General features: G+C 40.5%; 1 protein-coding gene across 6 annotated transcripts in view; it reads right to left on the minus strand.

Annotated features, from left to right (window-relative positions):
• Positions 1-3,314: 3,314 nt before the first annotated feature.
• VWF (von Willebrand factor) overlaps positions 3,315-17,775 on the minus strand; it is a 184,290-nt gene continuing 169,829 nt past the window's right edge. For all 6 annotated transcript variants that reach the window (XM_005569887.5, XM_065523605.2, XM_015430272.4 and 3 more), the window contains 5 exons: positions 8,069-8,167; positions 6,819-6,947; positions 6,278-6,317; positions 4,206-4,303; positions 3,315-3,634 (listed from right to left, as the gene is read on the minus strand). In XM_005569887.5, coding sequence (XP_005569944.3) covers positions 3,446-3,634; positions 4,206-4,303; positions 6,278-6,317; positions 6,819-6,947; positions 8,069-8,167 — 555 coding nt within the window. In that variant the 3' untranslated portion in view covers positions 3,315-3,445. The remainder of the gene's footprint in view (positions 3,635-4,205; positions 4,304-6,277; positions 6,318-6,818; positions 6,948-8,068; positions 8,168-17,775) is intronic.

Consider the following 17,775-nt stretch of genomic DNA (forward strand, 5'->3'; position numbering starts at 1 on the left):
CTGACAAAGGGCTAATATCCAGAACCTACAAAAAACTCAAACAAATTTACAAGAAAAAAACAACACCATCAAAAAGTGGGCAAAGGATATGAACAGACACTTCTCAAAAGACATTCATACAGCCACATGAAAAGAAGACATTCATACAGACACGTGAAAAAATGCTCATCATCACTTGCCATCAGAGGAATGCAAATCAAAACCACAATGAGATACCATCTCACACCAGTTAGAATGGCAATCATTAAAAAGTCAGGAAACAACAAGTGCTGGAGAGGATGTGGAGAAATAGGAACACTTTTACACTGTTAGTAGGACTGTAAACTAGTTCAACCATTGTGGAAAACAGCATGGCGATTCCTCAAGGATCTAGAACTAGAAATAACATTTGACCCAGCCATCCCATTACTGGGTATATACCCAAAGGATTGTAAATCATGCTGCTATAAAGACACATGCACACATATGTTTATTGTGGCACTATTCACAATAGCAAAGACTTGGAATCAACCCAAATGTCCATCAGTGACAGACTGGATTAAGAAAATGTGGCACATATACACCATGGAATACTATGCAGCCATAAAAAAGGATGAGTTCGTGTCCTTTGTAGGGACATGGATGCAGCTGGAAACCATCATTCTCAGCAAACTATCACAAGCACAGAAAACCAAATACCACATGTTCTCACTCATAGGTGGGAACTGAACAACGAGATCACTCGGACCCAGGAAGGGGAACATCACACACTGGGGCCTATTGTGGGGAGGGGGGGGAGGGGGGGGAGGGGGGGAGGGGGGGGAGGGGGGGAGGGGGGGGAGGGGGGAGGGGGGAGGGGGGAGGAATAGCATTAGGAGATATACCTAATGTAAATGACGAGTTAATGGGTGCAGCTCACCAACATGTCACATGTATACATAGGTAACAAACCTGCACGTTGTGCACATGTACCCTACAACTTAAAGTATAAAAAAAAAAAAAAAGTATATCAAGTAACTTGGCTCTAAGAGGATCCCAGGATTCCAGAGCAGGCAGCCTGCCCTGGAGTCTGTGGTGTAACACTCTGCTATTCCGCTCCTTCTATCCTTAACAACCCCTTTCTCCCTGTCTACTTCCAGGGACGGTTCTCATGTCTTTTCAGTTCCCAAACGATTGAAAAATGGTCACCACTGCTCCTTCACATTCATTCCCTTTCTTCTTTCCCTCCAGCAGTTTCTTAGTCTCTGTATACTCCCTTCCTTGAGACTCTCCTTAAAACATCCACTTTGGGGTGCTCTGTCTTGCCTGGTCTGAGGGTGAGTAAAAAAGAGGGTCCCTGAAACCAGGTACAGACAGTGCCTTTGGAATACCTGTAAATAAAGGAAGACTGCCGAGACACTGCTCCACACACACTAGCTCCAACAGTTTCTCTTCCTGCATCCTTTTTACCCAGCTCCCTTCCATTGTTTTGGATTTTTTTTTTAAATAATCAAAACATGCAGTTTTCCGATTCAGTTTTTTTCTTGATGGTAAAATGTGGTATCAGTAAACACAAGAAGTTCAAGCCAGCAAGACACAGGCAGCTGGAAAATCAACAACCTATGCTGCAGAGGTAGCCTTCCTGCTGAATTTATCTGGAGCTGATGCCTCCAATAACACCTTGTCCCCAGCTCGAGTGTTAGGCGATCAGTCAGAAGAGTGACAGTTAATTCCTTGTCCCTGGATCTGGTTTCCTACCAAGAGAGACCTTAGAGGCTACCCAAAGTTGGGAGTGGGGTGATGGATGGAGAGACAGCAACCTTTGAACCTTAGTTATATAAAACTTCTGTCCATTCTTCCTCCCCTCTGCCCCACTAAACTTCCCACCAAGCCTACTCAGCATCATCTATGCCATTTTCCTGTAATGTGGCTTCTCTTAAGGTTAAGCTCAGGCAATAACAGAAGAGGTAGAAACTTAGGGATGCGGCAGTCACTGGTCCCCATGTCAGTGTGGAAAGAGTGGAAGCAACAGGGATCGTGTGGCTCTGATGGGATGGCCTGGGAGTTCTTATCCATGTGTCAAGACACCTGGGTTCCCAACCCGGTCCTGCCACCCAGCAGTTATGACCTTTGGTAAGTCACTTGAGTTCCCTGAGCTGCTTTCATCACTTGTAAAGGAATGGACAGTGGACTAGATGTCTAAGTCCCTTTTGACTCCATTATCCGGTACTTTCAATGAGCTGAATCTCTCCTGTGTCAAAAGTATTTGGAATGAAAATCAATTCTTCATCAAATTCTTGTAATCCAGGACATCCCCTTCTGTCTTATGGGCATTCTCTCCAGCAAGAGTCCCCACAATCTTGCCAGCACGTACATGAAAACTCTTCCATAAATTTTAAGGAAAGACCATCTCTAACTGCAAGGGACAGTACCAGTTAGTGCTTTGGGGACTGGATGATGTTTGGTGTTATCTACACCACTTCCCCTTCCACTGAAGGATGTCTGGAGTACGTAGGGCCTTGGCATCAAGCATAAAGCCTGAAAGAAACCCTGCTGGTCCAGCCCTCACAACAAAGGAAATCCCTAATGCTCTGCTGTTAACATTGGAGTCTTATTCCCCACCAAAAGCCTTGATTTCCCCAGTTATTCTCGCCACTTCTTACATGATTATAGAGCAATTGAGTTACCTAAGGACTTGCAGGCCGTATTTTAGGCTGAGGTTGTTTATCCTCACCACCTTATGAGTGAGACTGACATTCCTGTTTTCCAAATGAGGAAACTGAGTCTGAGAACGACTAAGAGGCTTGTTAGAGGCCATGCAGCTAAGCAAGGGCCATGTGTGGAGCCCAGGTCTGCCTCCAAATCTGGGGCTCATGCCCTCAGGCTGAGCTGGGGGACCACACTACTGCCAGGTCCCCGTCAGTCCTCAGCACCTCTCCCCCTTCAAAGGGGCCAACTATGGGTACACAGGAGCTCTGTGAGCCATGGACTAAGAGAAATCCTTGCACACCTGGTCTGATACCTTCTCCACACTGCCAGCCACGTGACAACAATAGTTATCCATCTCAGCAGAAGCCTGGCTCCAGGACCCACCCCTCTGCTATGTTTGGAAACCCCTCCATGCAGAGACCGGAGAACCCAGTGTTCCTGGGAAATCCCTTTTACTTCGTGCTACGTTTCGGAAAAGGCCGATCCCACACTAGGCCTTTCCCACCCCCGGAGGCAAAGACATCACTTCTCCCCAGAGGTTGGCAGTATCTCACACTGACACTGAGGCTTGCAGATGTGGCCTGTGCTTCCTTCCTCAGAACCAGTCTCAGAACTCAGCCCTAAGACACAGTGCACCAGCAGCCTTCTGCAAGCTAAGAGCTCAGCCTTTATTGTGGGCCCAGAAAGGCACAAGAGCAGAACATGCAGAGGACTGGCAGCACTCTGGCCTGTCAGGCCAAGGCAGGCAGCAGCAGGCACCCATGCAGCTGCAGCAGCCTCACTTGCTGCACTTCCTGGGGGAACATTCGCACTGCATGGCATTGAGAACCTCGTGGTACACAACAGAGCCATTGGTGCAGTGCAGGGGCACCTGCATGGGCTCCGTCCGTGTTGGAGAGCAGCAGGAGCACTGGTCCTGCACATCGTTGATGTCAATGGAGTACATGGCTTTGCTGGCACATTTGCCCTGCAAGAAAGCAGAGGAAGATGGGAGCTTCACAATGGTGGGAAGTCCTGGCCTAGGCAGGGCTCTGGGGCAGCCTGCTTTCTCCCTGACCCCTCCAAGCGAGGCAGACCTGATCTCACCCAGAAGCACCCAGGACAGCTAGGCAATTTGTAAAGGAAGATCATAGGTCTGACATGTCCTCTCCTCTATGGTAATATCGTACCCACATCCCTCTAGCTGCAATTTTTATGCATGTTAATGCATAAAATGTTTTATGCCTGATTATGCATGTTTTATGCAGGACATTTTTATATATGTTTGATCTTCAAGAATTGTGGTCTCCATCTTGCACAAGTAACTCTCCATTTTCTGTAAGGGATTTGTTGAGTCTTTCCTCCGTTTTTGTTTTTTTCCTGGAGTCAAAAATTCCCAGTTACTTCAATAAAACATTTACTTTAAAAAAAAATGCTTCCAGTTTTCCTTCTCTTCCCTGCAAATTTTCCAGATCCTTCCAGAATGTAACTAAGGACAGGTATCCAAACACGGAGGCTCAGCCCTCCCCACCCAGGCCGTATTGAAGCAGAGCCCTTACCTGGCAGTAGTGGATATCCACCTCTACTTCGGACTTACAGCTTCCCACCTTGACATACTGCAGCCTGGCAGTGATGTCACTGCACTCGGGCTCCTCACCTACAGGACAGGTGAGAGGTGAAACTTGAGGACTGGCTGGGGTTCTAGAGAACACTCTTCAGCCCCAGTGTCCTCACTGGGCTGGAAATAGGTCCCTTTCACAGTAACCAAATAACCAAAGCCAGCCACAAGGAGGGAATTCAGTTATCCTGGTTCACCTCAGCTGTTCCTGGCCTGAAATATGCAGAGAGATAGTTACTGCTAGACTTAACTCACTTAATGGCACAATTTTAATTGCAGAAAGAGCCTAAATTCACTGTGCTATGGTGATGTAAAATGAGTAAGACTCATCTTTATATCATTGTAGACTCTGAAAACCAAATGGCTAAAGCAACCCTCTTGTGCTTGTAACTACATTCAGAAGCTAATGGGCAATGAAGTCGTCAGTAAGTATAATTACGATCTATTCATTCCTGCCTTGGGGTAAGAGGAAAGGCAAAGTCATGGTGATAGAAAGGCATACCCTGCCTCTCTGGGGACCGAGAAGATCCCTAGGCACCTTTGTGAAGGCCTCTCTTTGGGTACTGCTGACTTCAGGTTGCTGACATGGCTTTCCTTTCACACAGGGGTTAGTGGCATTCAGATCGGAAGCTCTACTTGGCCCACCGGGAATTCGAAAATGTAATGCCAGCTCACCATTCCAATCTGAACACTGGGAGTTCTCTCTCCTTAGATGGCTCCAAATCTACATCAACCCTAACTACATGTGAGTCTGCCTCCCCATTTCCAGATAACTTCATTGTACAGGGAAAGCCTGCCAATTACATTAAGAGGATGAATTTTAAAAACACATTTAAGCCAACATACTATATTAGGTTGCTGTGGATTTAAATCTCTGAGCCTGGCTTATATTGTCCTCATTAAAATCTCGAAGGCTCTTGAATGCGTTGACCAACAAAGACCCTTAGCGGTGGTTTTGTAGGTAATAGTCTCTTCACCAAATTCCACGTGCAGTGTGTGCCTAGAGATAATTCTTCTTCTCTGATGGTTTCCTGACTTCGCATTCTTAAACCATGCAAATGGGAATCACAGAAAGACATGCTTTCAGAGTGTTTCCTCAATCTGAGATTTGGTTACAGCAATTGCAGGGGCTGTCACAGTAAGCCATCAAGAAAAGAATGAATGACTGAACACGGAAGGTATTCATGTTTTCACTCTTCCTTTCTCTACGTGTAAACAACCATGCACACCTGTGAACCTAGGACAAAAAAAAAAAAAAAAACCCTAACCTAAAACAAAAAATATTAGTCCAGGCAAGTAATTCTATATTTAGAAAATATGGCATTAGCATTGGGATCCTGAAAGTTATTTGTGCTCATAAACACAAGCATGTATGGGAAGAACACTGTCTGATGTGCAGATTTGTGTCTCATCTCCAAAGCCGCTGCTGTGAGTAATGAGAACCAATCAGTATGACATAACTACAAGGTCAAGAGGACTCCGAGTGAAGAAGAGGGGGTGATAAACTTAGACCGGCACCCATGGCACATGCGGGCTGTTGTTAGTCAGCTGGTGGCTTAGCTTTCTCTTAGAGATAGCTTTAGCACACTCATGAATAGACATGTGTTGAGAGTCTACTCTTGTCAAGATCAGAGATCCAAGGTGCCTGTCTTTAAGAAGCTCTGGTTGGAGCGGGAACATATTGTCCCAGGATAGGACTATGAGCAATCAAAGATCCTATGAGGGGAAAGGCACGTAAGAAGCTGGAGACAGGAGGGAGTTTGCAGGAAAAGGGGAAAGAGATTGTTCCACGGGCATCTAAAAGGGAGCTCAAGAGGGCAGTCTGATGACATCCAAGGAGGGGAGGCTGCTCCCTGCAAGACTGAACCAGTGGTCAAGAAATCTCTTTCTGAAATAAAGCCTACTGCAAACCACAGTCATTGGCTTGCTAATGGGTTTCAAGGACCAAGCTGCAAAGAGCCCCTAGACTGCTCTGATGGGTTTCAGGGGACAAGATATTAGTAATGTACTCACATGTGTCACAGCAGGTGCCCGGAATTTTCTTAATTTTACCCTAAGAAAACAGCAAAGTTGCAGGTTAGACACAAACAGTACAGATAGACAGCTTTCGGGTCACTCCGGGCCAATGTTTAGCTCTGAACTCACAGCCCCGTGCTTAAGTGTCCACATGTAAACTATGCTTTCCTATCATAAATGTGAGCAGCTTGACCACCCTCCCTGACCAGGCTGAAACAATTTTGATTATTCTGAATTCTCTTCCAAATGAGTCATCAGGATCTTCATTACCAGGGAGACTAAGAATCCGTTTGATCTCACATCTTCCTATTCAAGAATCACACACTCAGCCTCCCTCAAGGAAAATATTTTTTTTAAACATCCCATATTGCAGAGAATTTTCTCTCTCCATAGGCTTTGATTTCATAATCTCACTGATTCTTCAACGAGGCCAGAGATTTGCCTCAGACACTGGGATATTACGCCAGAGCTGGGATCAACGCTCTTCAGAAGGATCGTGTTCTTAGAGATGGAGACACTAAAGAGGATGAGTACTCACTCCCTCAGCCAGACACTTGTGTTCATCAAAGGGCGGGCAGCCCGTGACCCTCTTCTCCCAGAAGTACTCTCCTCTCTCATTGACCTTGCAGAAGTGAGTATCACAGCCATCCTGGAGCGTCTCATCACGCTGGAAGGTAAGAGGAGGAGTGGGTTAAGTCAGAGACAGTGTTTGGTTCACAAAGCCACTTCAAACCATGAGCTTGACTCCATGGAGTTGATGAAACAATCTGGAGGACCATGAAGCAAGAACAAGACAATGTATAACAAAGCCCCCACACCCAGAACACAGACCAGAAGTGGAGTCTCAGTTTTACAGCTTGTATCCTATGAACAGGGCTGCTTTGTAGACTCTTCCGACCAGTTAAATGCTTGAAGGATTGGGATATAGCAACAGCAAACTGGCTAGTCGATAACTGAATGAGAGTTGAACCAAGGGCACGACCTCCCAGCCCCACCAGCTAGTCCGGACTTCATAGATCAGAGTTTGTTTCACCCTGATGGCCTGTCCGGTCTTAGAGACTCCCAAGGCTAGAGAAAATCTTAAAGATCAACCACTGCCAGGCTGGGCGCGGTGGCTCACACCTGTAATCCCAGCACTTTGGGAGGCCAAGGTGGGCAGATCACAAGGTCAAGAGATCGAGACCATCCTGGCCAACATGGTGAAATCCCACGTCTACTAAAAATACAAAAATTAGGCTGGGCACAGTGGCTCACGCCTGTAATCCCAGCACTTTGGGAGGCTGAGGCAGGCAGATCATGAGGTCAGGAGATCGAGACCATCCTGGCTAACACGGTGAAATCCCGTCTATACTAAAAATGCAAAAAAAAACTAGCCGGGTGTGGTGGCGGGAGCCTGTAGTCCCAGCTACTCGGGAGGCTGAGACAGGGAAATCACTTGAACCCAGGAGGCGGAGGTTGCAGTGAACTGAGATCACGACATTGCACTCCAGCCTGGCAACAGAGCCAGACTCCATCTCAAAAAAGAAAAAAAAAAAAAAAAAAAGATCAACTCCAAATCGTGAGGCCATACACCAAGTACACTCCTATCAAGAAGAGCAACAAAGTAACTAAAGAGAAAATTCTGCGCCTGCAATAAGTCATCTATCTTTTCTTTATATAATCAGAAAGAAGTAGAAAAAGAAGCCAATACTGAACCAAACTTAGTCCCTCTTTCTTGAAGAAAAATTTCCAAAAAGGGAAGCAAGATGGTGATATGTAAGGGAGCCCCTGCGTTCAGCTTGCTCCTACCTTCAGTGTCATGATCTGTCCTCCTCTTAGCCGAATGGTGCAAACTGTAGGCAAACATCTCCCACAACATTCACCTGTGTTATTTTCTTCCTTGTAACCCTGTATCCAGAGGGGGAAAAAGCAGCCACAGTCAACCTCCTTAAAACATCCCAATTATAAGTAGGCTTATTTTGCTGGCCTCTCATCTCTCCTATCCAGTAGTTTCACCTAGAATTCGGAAAGTCAACATCCATCCAAGTAGCTTTTGTTCTCAATCCCCTAGGTAGCATTCCTTCCCTCTGTATGTGTACATCTCACTCAAGCTGCAGCAACCAGACCTATTAAATGAGACCTTTTCCCTGAGCTTCAGACTTACAAATTCAAATGTTTACTGGACATGTTATTGTCATCTTGAGACTTGCATCCAAAAGGAAATTTGATTTTTGCCCCAAATCTCATCCTTCTCTGGTATTTCCTATTTCGGTAAATGGTGTTAATCACCCAGTCTTTCAAACAAGAAATCTGAGAGTTATCCTTGACTTCCCCTTTTTTCTCATCCCCTGCTTATCACCAAATCTTGCCAAAAATTTATCTCAAACTCATCCATTGCTTGTCATGACCAGTCTCCTCTTTTCATCATCGAGTCTAAATAACTATCATCTACTATGGACTCTTGTGATAGTTTTATTTTGTCTTCCTACCTTCATTCTTGCTACCCTGTTACAGGTTACCAACAGCTGCCAGAATGACCTTCCTAAAGCCTATGTCTACTCTTGTCCCTCCTCAGTTTAGAAACTTTTGATGAAGGTCTGGCTCTAGTTATGGCACAGTGGACTGTACTGGACTAACCCTCCTGCAGACGATGATTATAAACAATTGAGGAAATATTTAAAGCAACTGTTCAAAAGCACTGGAAGAAGACCAAAATCAAGAAGAAAGTCTAGATTATTTGATCCTTGAAAAAAGGAACCATAATGAACAAGATGCATGTTTAAATGGCTTTTCCCATGAGAGCCATCTGTATGGCACTGGACAGCCAGAACTCAAGCAGAAAACGGTAGTTGTATTTGCCTGAGGACTCAGCAGACAGAGTTTGGAACTGCTAGAATAGCTGGAAACTAAAGGGGAAAATGCCAGAAAAGAGGAAGTCAGAAAGAAGCCCCTAAATCTGCATGTAAACTCCTCCGAACTGTTTGGTTGATCCCTTAATTATACATCTATAGGTGAGCCTACAAGGAGCCCAGAGACAAAACAGCAGCTGGAAAGCTCAAAGACCTGAACAGAAACTTCAGTTGCCACACACCACACAGGACAGAGTCTGCAGTCTGAATTCTAACAAGTTGGAGGGGCTAGGTAAACACCCGGGTTTCCACTGGAACTTCATAAGGGACAAGCCTTCAGGGTAAACGCTGTGTCTCAGGACTAAAATATTCAGCCTACGGCTAAGAAAAATGCAGAACTAGACCTTCCCTAATGTAGTTTAAGAATCAAGACTTCTATAGTTCAAAATGAACCCCCAATAATCTAACCACATTCTAGAACCAAACTTAACCTTTACTATAAAGAAAGCAGAATTAAGAGTCTCTTCAACATATCTTCCACCAATGTCTGATACATAGTAAAAAAAAAAAAAAAAAAAAAAAATTCATGCAAAGAAATAGAAAAATTTGATATATACCAAGAGAATTATCACTCAATATAAACAGACACAGAAATGGCCCCAATATTGTAATTAGCAGGCAGGAACTTTAAAATAGCTATGATAAATATGCTAAAGAGTCTAGAGGAAATGATGGATATAATGGAAAAATAGAAAGGGAATTTTAGGAACAATCTGGAGACTATAGAAAAAAAATCAAATGGAAATCTTAGAACTAGAAAACACAATACTCTAAATCAAAAATTAACTGGATTGGATTAACTGCAGATAGGACACAAGAAAAGAAAGGATCCTTGAATTTTAAGACAGATCAATAGAAATTACCCAAACTGAAGCACAGAGAGGAATAAAGGTGCAAAATATATATATATGGAGCCCCAGGGACCAATCGAATAGTATCGATGGTTTAATAATATATAGTCATGAGCCAAAAAAGAATGTTTCAGTCAACAACAGACTGCATGTATGACAATGGTTCCATAAAATTACAATGGAACAGAAAAATTCCTATCACCTAGTGACTTCAGAGCACAACACATACTCACATGTTTGTGGTGATGCAGCTGTAAACAAACCTACTGTGGTTCCAGTCATATAAAAGTATAGCACATACAATTATATACTTGATAATAATAAACAACTATGTTACTGGTTCATCAATACTTTTACAGATACTCCTTATATTTACTGAAAACATAAAAAGTTAACTGTAAAACAGCCTCAAGTAGGTCCTGCAGGAGTATTTCTGAAGAAGGCATTGTTATCACAGAAGATGACATCTCCGGTAGAAGACTGATATTGATTATTCCAGTCCTGTGTAGGCCTGGACTATTGTGGTGCTGAGTTCTCATTTTTAACAAAAAAGTTTAAAGATTAAAAAATGCCGGCAGGGCATGGTGGCTCACGTCTGCAATCCCAGTACTTTGGGAGGCTGAGGCAGGCAGATCATGAGGTCAGGAGAGCTAGACCATCCTGGCTAACACAGTGAAACCCCATCTCTACTGAAAATACAAAAAAAATGAGCCAAGTGTGGTGGCAGGCACCTGTAGTCCGAGCTACTCAGGACGCTGAGGCAGGAGAATGGCGTGAACCTGGGAGGCGGAGCTTGCAGTGAGCCAAGATCGCGACACTGCACTCCAGCCTGGGTCACTCCGTCTCGAAAAAAAAAGAAATGCCTATAGTTCCACTTGTCTGGGAGGCTGAGGCAGGAGGATCAGTTGATCCCAGGAGTTTAAGCTGCAGTGAGCTATGATAATGCCTATGCATGCACTCCAGCATGGGTGACAGAATGATACCCTCCCCTCGATTTAAAAAAAAAAAAAAAAAAAGTTAAAAAAAATTAAAAATTTTAAAAATAGGAAAAAGCTTTTAGAATAATATAAAGAAAAAATAATTTTGTACAGCTGTACAATGTGTTTGTGTTTTAAGCTAAGTGTTATTACAAGAATCAAAAAGCTTTTAAAATTTAGTGAGCTAAAGTTAATTTACTATTGAAGAAAGAAGAATATTTTTTAGTAAATTTAGGGTAGCCTAAGTGTACAATGTTTACAGTCTATAGCAATGTCCTAGATCTTCGCATTGACCCACCACTTACTCTCTGACTCACCCAGAGCAACTTCCAGTCCTGTACGCTCCCTTCTTGCTAAGTGCCCTATACAGGTATGTCATTTTTATCCTTTGTATGTTTTTTACTGTACCTTTTCTACATTCACATGTATTTAGATATACAAATGCTAATCATTGTGTTACAGTTGCTTACAGTATTCAGCACAGTAACATGCCATACAGGTTTGTCACCTGGGAGTAACAGGTTATACCATATGACCTAGTTATATAGTAGACTAGACCATCTAGGTTTGTATATATTCACTCTATGATCTTTGCACAACAAAAATCACCTAACGATGCATTTCTTAGAACATATCCCCATTGTTAAGCAACACGTGAATGTACATGTAATCAGTTTCAGAAAGAGAGTAAAACAAAATGGAACAGAAAAAATATTAAAGACATAATAACTGAATTTTTTCTCAATTTGATCAGTAAATCAACCCACAAATCCAGGAAACTATGAATCCAAAATAGAAAAGGTATGAAGAAAATTACTCAAAAGCATATACGCAAGCTTCTGAAAACTAAAGAAAAACCGTTAAAGCATCCAATAGAAGGGGGGAAATGCAAAAAGGAAAACAATAAAAATGGTGGCTGACTGGTCATCAGAAATAACACAAGCCAAAAGACAATCAAACATACTTAAAGTGATGAAATTTTTTAAAAACCTGTCAAACCTAGAATTCTATATTCAGTAAATGAAGGCAGAATAGAGAGACACTTTCAGATAAATGAAATCTGAGAAATGTGTTGTCATCCAGCCCTGCACTAAAAGAAGTTCTTTAGGCTGAAGGGAAATGATATAATATGGAAGTTCAGATATATAAGAAGGAAGAGCACTGAAAATTATAAATACGTAGATAAATATAAAACATCACTTTCAGCTCACTTTTTAAATTCTATATAAGACAAATGACTGTTTAAAGCAAAAATAATAGCAATACCTTGTGGAATTTCTCTCTTCTTATGGAAAAGTAAACTATATGACCCAAGTACAAATTGTGGAAAAAGTATATTGTACATGAAATGTTATATTATTAAATCAAAGTGGACTGTGATAAGTTTAGAGCAACCACTAAAATAGTAATATGAAGAAATACAAAGAAAAGGTCAATAGAAGAGAGATAATACTAACAAAAAGAAAAAAAGGAAAAACTCAATTGAACCAAAAGACAAAAAAGAATTAACAACAGAACAAGTAACAAAGAAGACAGCAGATAAAATGAATAACAAAAGAATAGATTTAACCCCAACTATATCAATACTTACATTAAATGGAGATTGTCACCTTTAGATTTTAAAAAGCAAAACTCAATTAGTATGTTGTTTTCAAGAGATGCACTTTTAATTTAGATAGATAGGTTGAAAAGAAAGATATAATAGACAAATTAGCCAAAATAAGAAAGTTAATATAAGTGTATTAATACCAAACAAGGCCAGTGTGGTGGCTTCATGCCTATAATATCAGCACTTTGAGAAGCCCAAGCGGGAAGATTACTTGAGCCCGGGAGTTCATGACCAGCCTATGAAACATGGCAAAACCCCATCTCTACAAAAAATACAAAAAATCAGTCAGGCATGGTAGTGTACAACTGTAGTCTCAGCTACCTGGGAGGCTGAGATGGGAGGATCACCTGAGCGCAGGAGGTCAAGACTGCAGTGAGCCATGATCACACCACTGTACTCCAGCCTGGAAGACAGAGTGAGACCCTGTCTCAAAAAAATAAATAAATAAACAAAAAAGATTACTCTTCACTTAGGGAAAGGAGGTAAAGGATTTTTATCTGTTTTCTTTCACTGATTTGATCCCTCTGCTTCGATAAATGATAATAGATGCTATATATGTTGAATGAGTGAATAACTGACTGTAATTCTTAGTTTGTTATCTTGGTCCATTGTTGTCAAGCTTAGATAGGACTAGAGACAGCTTAAGATGAGGAATTTTACCAAAAATAAAGGAGGTGACTGGGTGTGGTGGCTCACACCTATAATCCCAGCATTTGAGAGGCTGAGGTGGGAGGATTTCTTGAGCCCAGGAATTCATGACCAGCCTGGGCAACATAGCAAAACTCCATCTTTACAAAAAAATTAATTGGACATGGTGGCGCGCACCTCTAGTCCCAGCTAGGTGGGAGGTTGAGGTGGGAGAATCACCTGAGCCTGGGAGGTCAAGGCTGCAGTGTGCCATGATTGCGCCTCTTCACTCCAGCCTGGGCGACAGAGTGAGATCCTATCTCTAAAAAATAAAGGAGGTTATTTTATAATGACGAAAGAATAGATTCATCAAGACATAAGAATGCTAAACATGTATGCATCTACAAAGCTTCATAATATATGAAGCAAAAATGGATACAACTAAACGGAGAAATAGGCTAATCCACAATCTTAGTGATTTTTATGTTCTCTCAGTAATTGATAAAAACAAGTAGGAAAAAGATAAATGAAGACACTGAGGATTTGGAAAACTATAAAAACCAGTATGACCTAGTTGGAAATAATAAACTATTATGTTCCAAAACTGCAGAGCACACATTATTCTCAAATGCACATGGAATATTCACAAACAGACCACATTGTGGGCCATAAAATTGTAAACATGGATAAACAGAGACTGACTAGATAAAAAAGTAAATAAATGTCAAGATTGTGAAATCTTAGAGATTATATTCTATGACCAATTTCAATATAACGAAATTTCAATATAATGAAATTATGTCTATAATTTCATTATATATAATTATGTATATATACACACATATAAATTATGTATATAATTTCATTATATTGAAATTAGCAACAATGAAGTATTGAAAAACACACCATCACGTTTGGAAATTAAATGAATACTTTTAAATCAAAAAATAAATATTTTTATCTAGAGATAATAAAAACAATATATCAAAATCTGAGGAGTACAGCAAAAACAGTTCTTGAAGGAAAATTTATATTTTAAATGCTTATATTAGAAAATCATGAGCTAAGCTTCCATAGTAAGATGCAGTAAAAGAGCAAATTAGACCCAGTCATTAAATAAGACATAATAAATCAAGGGCAGAAATCAATAGAAAAGAAAAATATAAAAAGTAAAACAACAAAGGCAAAAGTTGGATCTTTGAAAGATGATAATAATATCAATATATAATAATATACAATAGACGAAGTAGTCAAAATAAGAAAATCTCTAATCAAGAAAATAAAAAAAACAAATTATCAATTTTAGAAATAATAGAAGGTTTACAACTGCACATTCCACAGATGCTAAAAGTATAATAAGGAAAAATGTTATAAACAACTTTGTGTAACTAAATTTGACCAACTTAAATACATGGGTAAGTTCCATGAAAAACCGATTTACCAAATTAATTCAAGAAACAACAGAAAATCTGTCTTTCCATTTTAAAAGTTGAATTTTGTATATAAAACTTTTCCACATGAAAAGCTTCAAGCCTAGTAAGCTTCACTGATTAAATCTGCCAAAAATTTTAGGAAGAAATAATACCAATTTTACATAAGCTCTTTAGAAAACACCATATTTTGTTGGATCTAGCATAACCCTGACATCAAAATCTAACAAAAGCATTCAAGAGAAGAAAATTAGAAACCTATCCTTAACATAAACATAAAAATCCTTAACAAAATACGAGCAAATGGATCTAGCAGCAGATGTGAAACAGGATAACACGTCATGAAGAAAGGGAGTTTATCAAAAGAATGAAAGGTTGGCTCACCATGTGCAATCAATCCATACAATTCCTCATGTTAACAGAATTAACGGGGAACCATATGGTCATCTTAAAATATATAGCAAAACTTTTTGACACAATTTAAAACCCATTCATTGTAGAAACTTAGCACTAAAAAAAATAGAAGAGAACTTCTTCAATATTCCATAAGACAGGAGGCCCCAGTACCGGTCCGGTCCATGGCCTGTTAGGAACTGGGCTGCACAGCAGTGGTGAGCAGCAGGCCAACAAGCGAAGCTTCATGTGTATCTACAGCCACTTCCCATCACTCACATTACCAACTGAGCTCCGCCTCCTGTCAGATCAGCAGCCAGCATTATATTCTCACAGGAGCCCAAACCCTACTGTGAACTGCGCATGCAAGGGATACAGGTTGTGTGCTCCTTATGGGAATCTAATGCTTGATGACCTGTCACCGTCTCCCATCACCCCTAGATGGGACTATCTAGCTGCAGGAAAACAAGCTCAGAGCTCCCACTGATTCTACCTTATGGTGAGTTATATAATTATTTCATTACATATTACAATATAATAATAGAAATAAGGTGCGTAATAAACATAATGCATTTGAATCACCCCAAAACCATTCCCCTAACCCTGGTCCATGGAAAAACTGTCTTCTGCAAAACTGGTCCCTGGTGCCAAAAAGCTTGGGCACTGCTGCTGTTGAACATCCAACTATATTGTACTTAATGAGTTAACTCCCTCCAAGATCAGAAACAAAACATTTCCATCAGTTCTATTCAATATTGTACTGATTGTATCAGCCAGTTTGATAAGCAAGAAAAACAAAACAGAATGTATAAAGATTTCAAAAGTAAAAGCTGTCTTTGTTTGAAGGTGTCATAACTGTTCATGAAGAAAATCCTTAGGAATCTGCCCCCTCAAAAAAAAAAAAAAGATAAAACACCATTACTACAACTAGTAAGTGAATTTAGCAAGGCTGAAGAATACAAGATCAAAATATAAAAACTAATTTTATAAAAGCAACAAACAAAATATAAATTTTTTTAAAAACTTCCATTCACAATATCATCCAAATACTAGGTAATAAACGTAACAAAATTTGTGCATCTACACACACACAAAAAATCATTGCAGAGAAAAATTAAAGACGACTGCTAAGATGTGAATGTGTGTGTCCCTTCAAAATTCCTATGTTGGGATTTAAACCCCCAACTGATGATATTAAGAGATGGGGCCTAAGTGATTAAGTCATGAGGGCTCCACTCTCATGAGTGAATTTGTGCTGTTATTAAAAAAAAAAAAGTCCAAGGGAATGCCCTAGTGCCTTTTGCCTTTCCACCTTCTGCCACATGTGGATGCCATGAGAAAGCACTGCCTATGAGGAACAGGCCATCATCAGACATCAAATCTGCTGGTACCTTAATCTTGGACCTCCAGAACAGTGAAAAAATTAACTTCAGTTCTTTATAAATTACCCAATCTCAGGTATTGTGTTACAGCAGCACAGACTGAGAGCAAGACCTAAATAACCAAAGAGATATACTATGTTCATAGATTGAAAAACTCAACATTGTTTAGACATCCTTTCTCTCCAGATTAACCTATAGGTTCAATATAATCCAGCATACTTTAAACACTTTTTTAAATAAAGATTAACAAGATGACTCTAAATTTATATAGGAATTGAAAGGACATTAAATACCCAAAACAATCTTGAAAAAGAACAAAGTTGAAGAACTTAAATTATCTAAATTCAAGGCTAACCATAAAGTTACAGTAATCAAGACAGTGGTGTGACCATAAGGATAGACAAATTAAAGGATCAGAAAAAAAGGAATCTAGCAATTGATCTATACATATACAGGCAATTCATTTTTTTTTTTTTTTTTTTTTTTTTTTTTTTTTTTTTTGAGACAGAGTCTCACTCTGTTACCAGGCTGGAGTAGAGTGGCGTGATCTCGGCTCACTGCAACTTCTGCCCCGCCTGGTTCAAGTGATTCTCCTGCCTCAGCCTCCTGAGTAGCTGGGATTACAGGCACCTGCCACCACGCCCAGCTAATTTTTGTATTTTTAGTAGACATGGGGTTTCACTATGTTGGCCACAATGGTCTCGAATCTCTTGACTTCGTGATCTGCCTGCCTCTCAGCCTCCCAAAGTGCTGGGATTACAGGCGTGAGCACCCACGGCCGGCCAGCAATTCATTTTTTACAAAGGTACCAACGTAATTCAATAAGGAAAGGATCATTTTTCAACAAATGGTGCTGGATCCACTGGACAGCCATACGGGAGACCTCTACTTTATACCGTATTTAAAATTTAATTCCTCATGGATCATAGACCTAAACATAAAACTAAACTATAATGCTTCTAAAAGAAAACATAGGATACTATCTTCACGACCCTAAAATGGACAAAAATTTCTTAAACAGGACATGAAAAGCACTAACCATAAAAGAAAAACATCTATAAACTGAATTTTATCAAAATTAAACTCCTGATCTTCAAAAGACACAACGAAGAAAAATAAAAGCTGAGCCATCGGCTGAAAAAAATATTTCATTAGATACCTTATAAAGGACTAGTATCCAAAATACAGAAAAAAATCATAATCATTAAAGGGCAAACACCCCAATATAAAAATGGCCAAAAGCTTGAACAAACACATCACAAAAGATGATATAACCAGTAAGTATGTAAGATGCTCTACATCATTAGCCGACAGAGAAATGCAAATTTAAACTACTAG

This window comes from Macaca fascicularis, chromosome 11 (genome assembly GCF_037993035.2).
Source record: "Macaca fascicularis isolate 582-1 chromosome 11, T2T-MFA8v1.1".
In the NCBI taxonomy this organism is placed as follows: domain Eukaryota; kingdom Metazoa; phylum Chordata; class Mammalia; order Primates; family Cercopithecidae; genus Macaca; species Macaca fascicularis.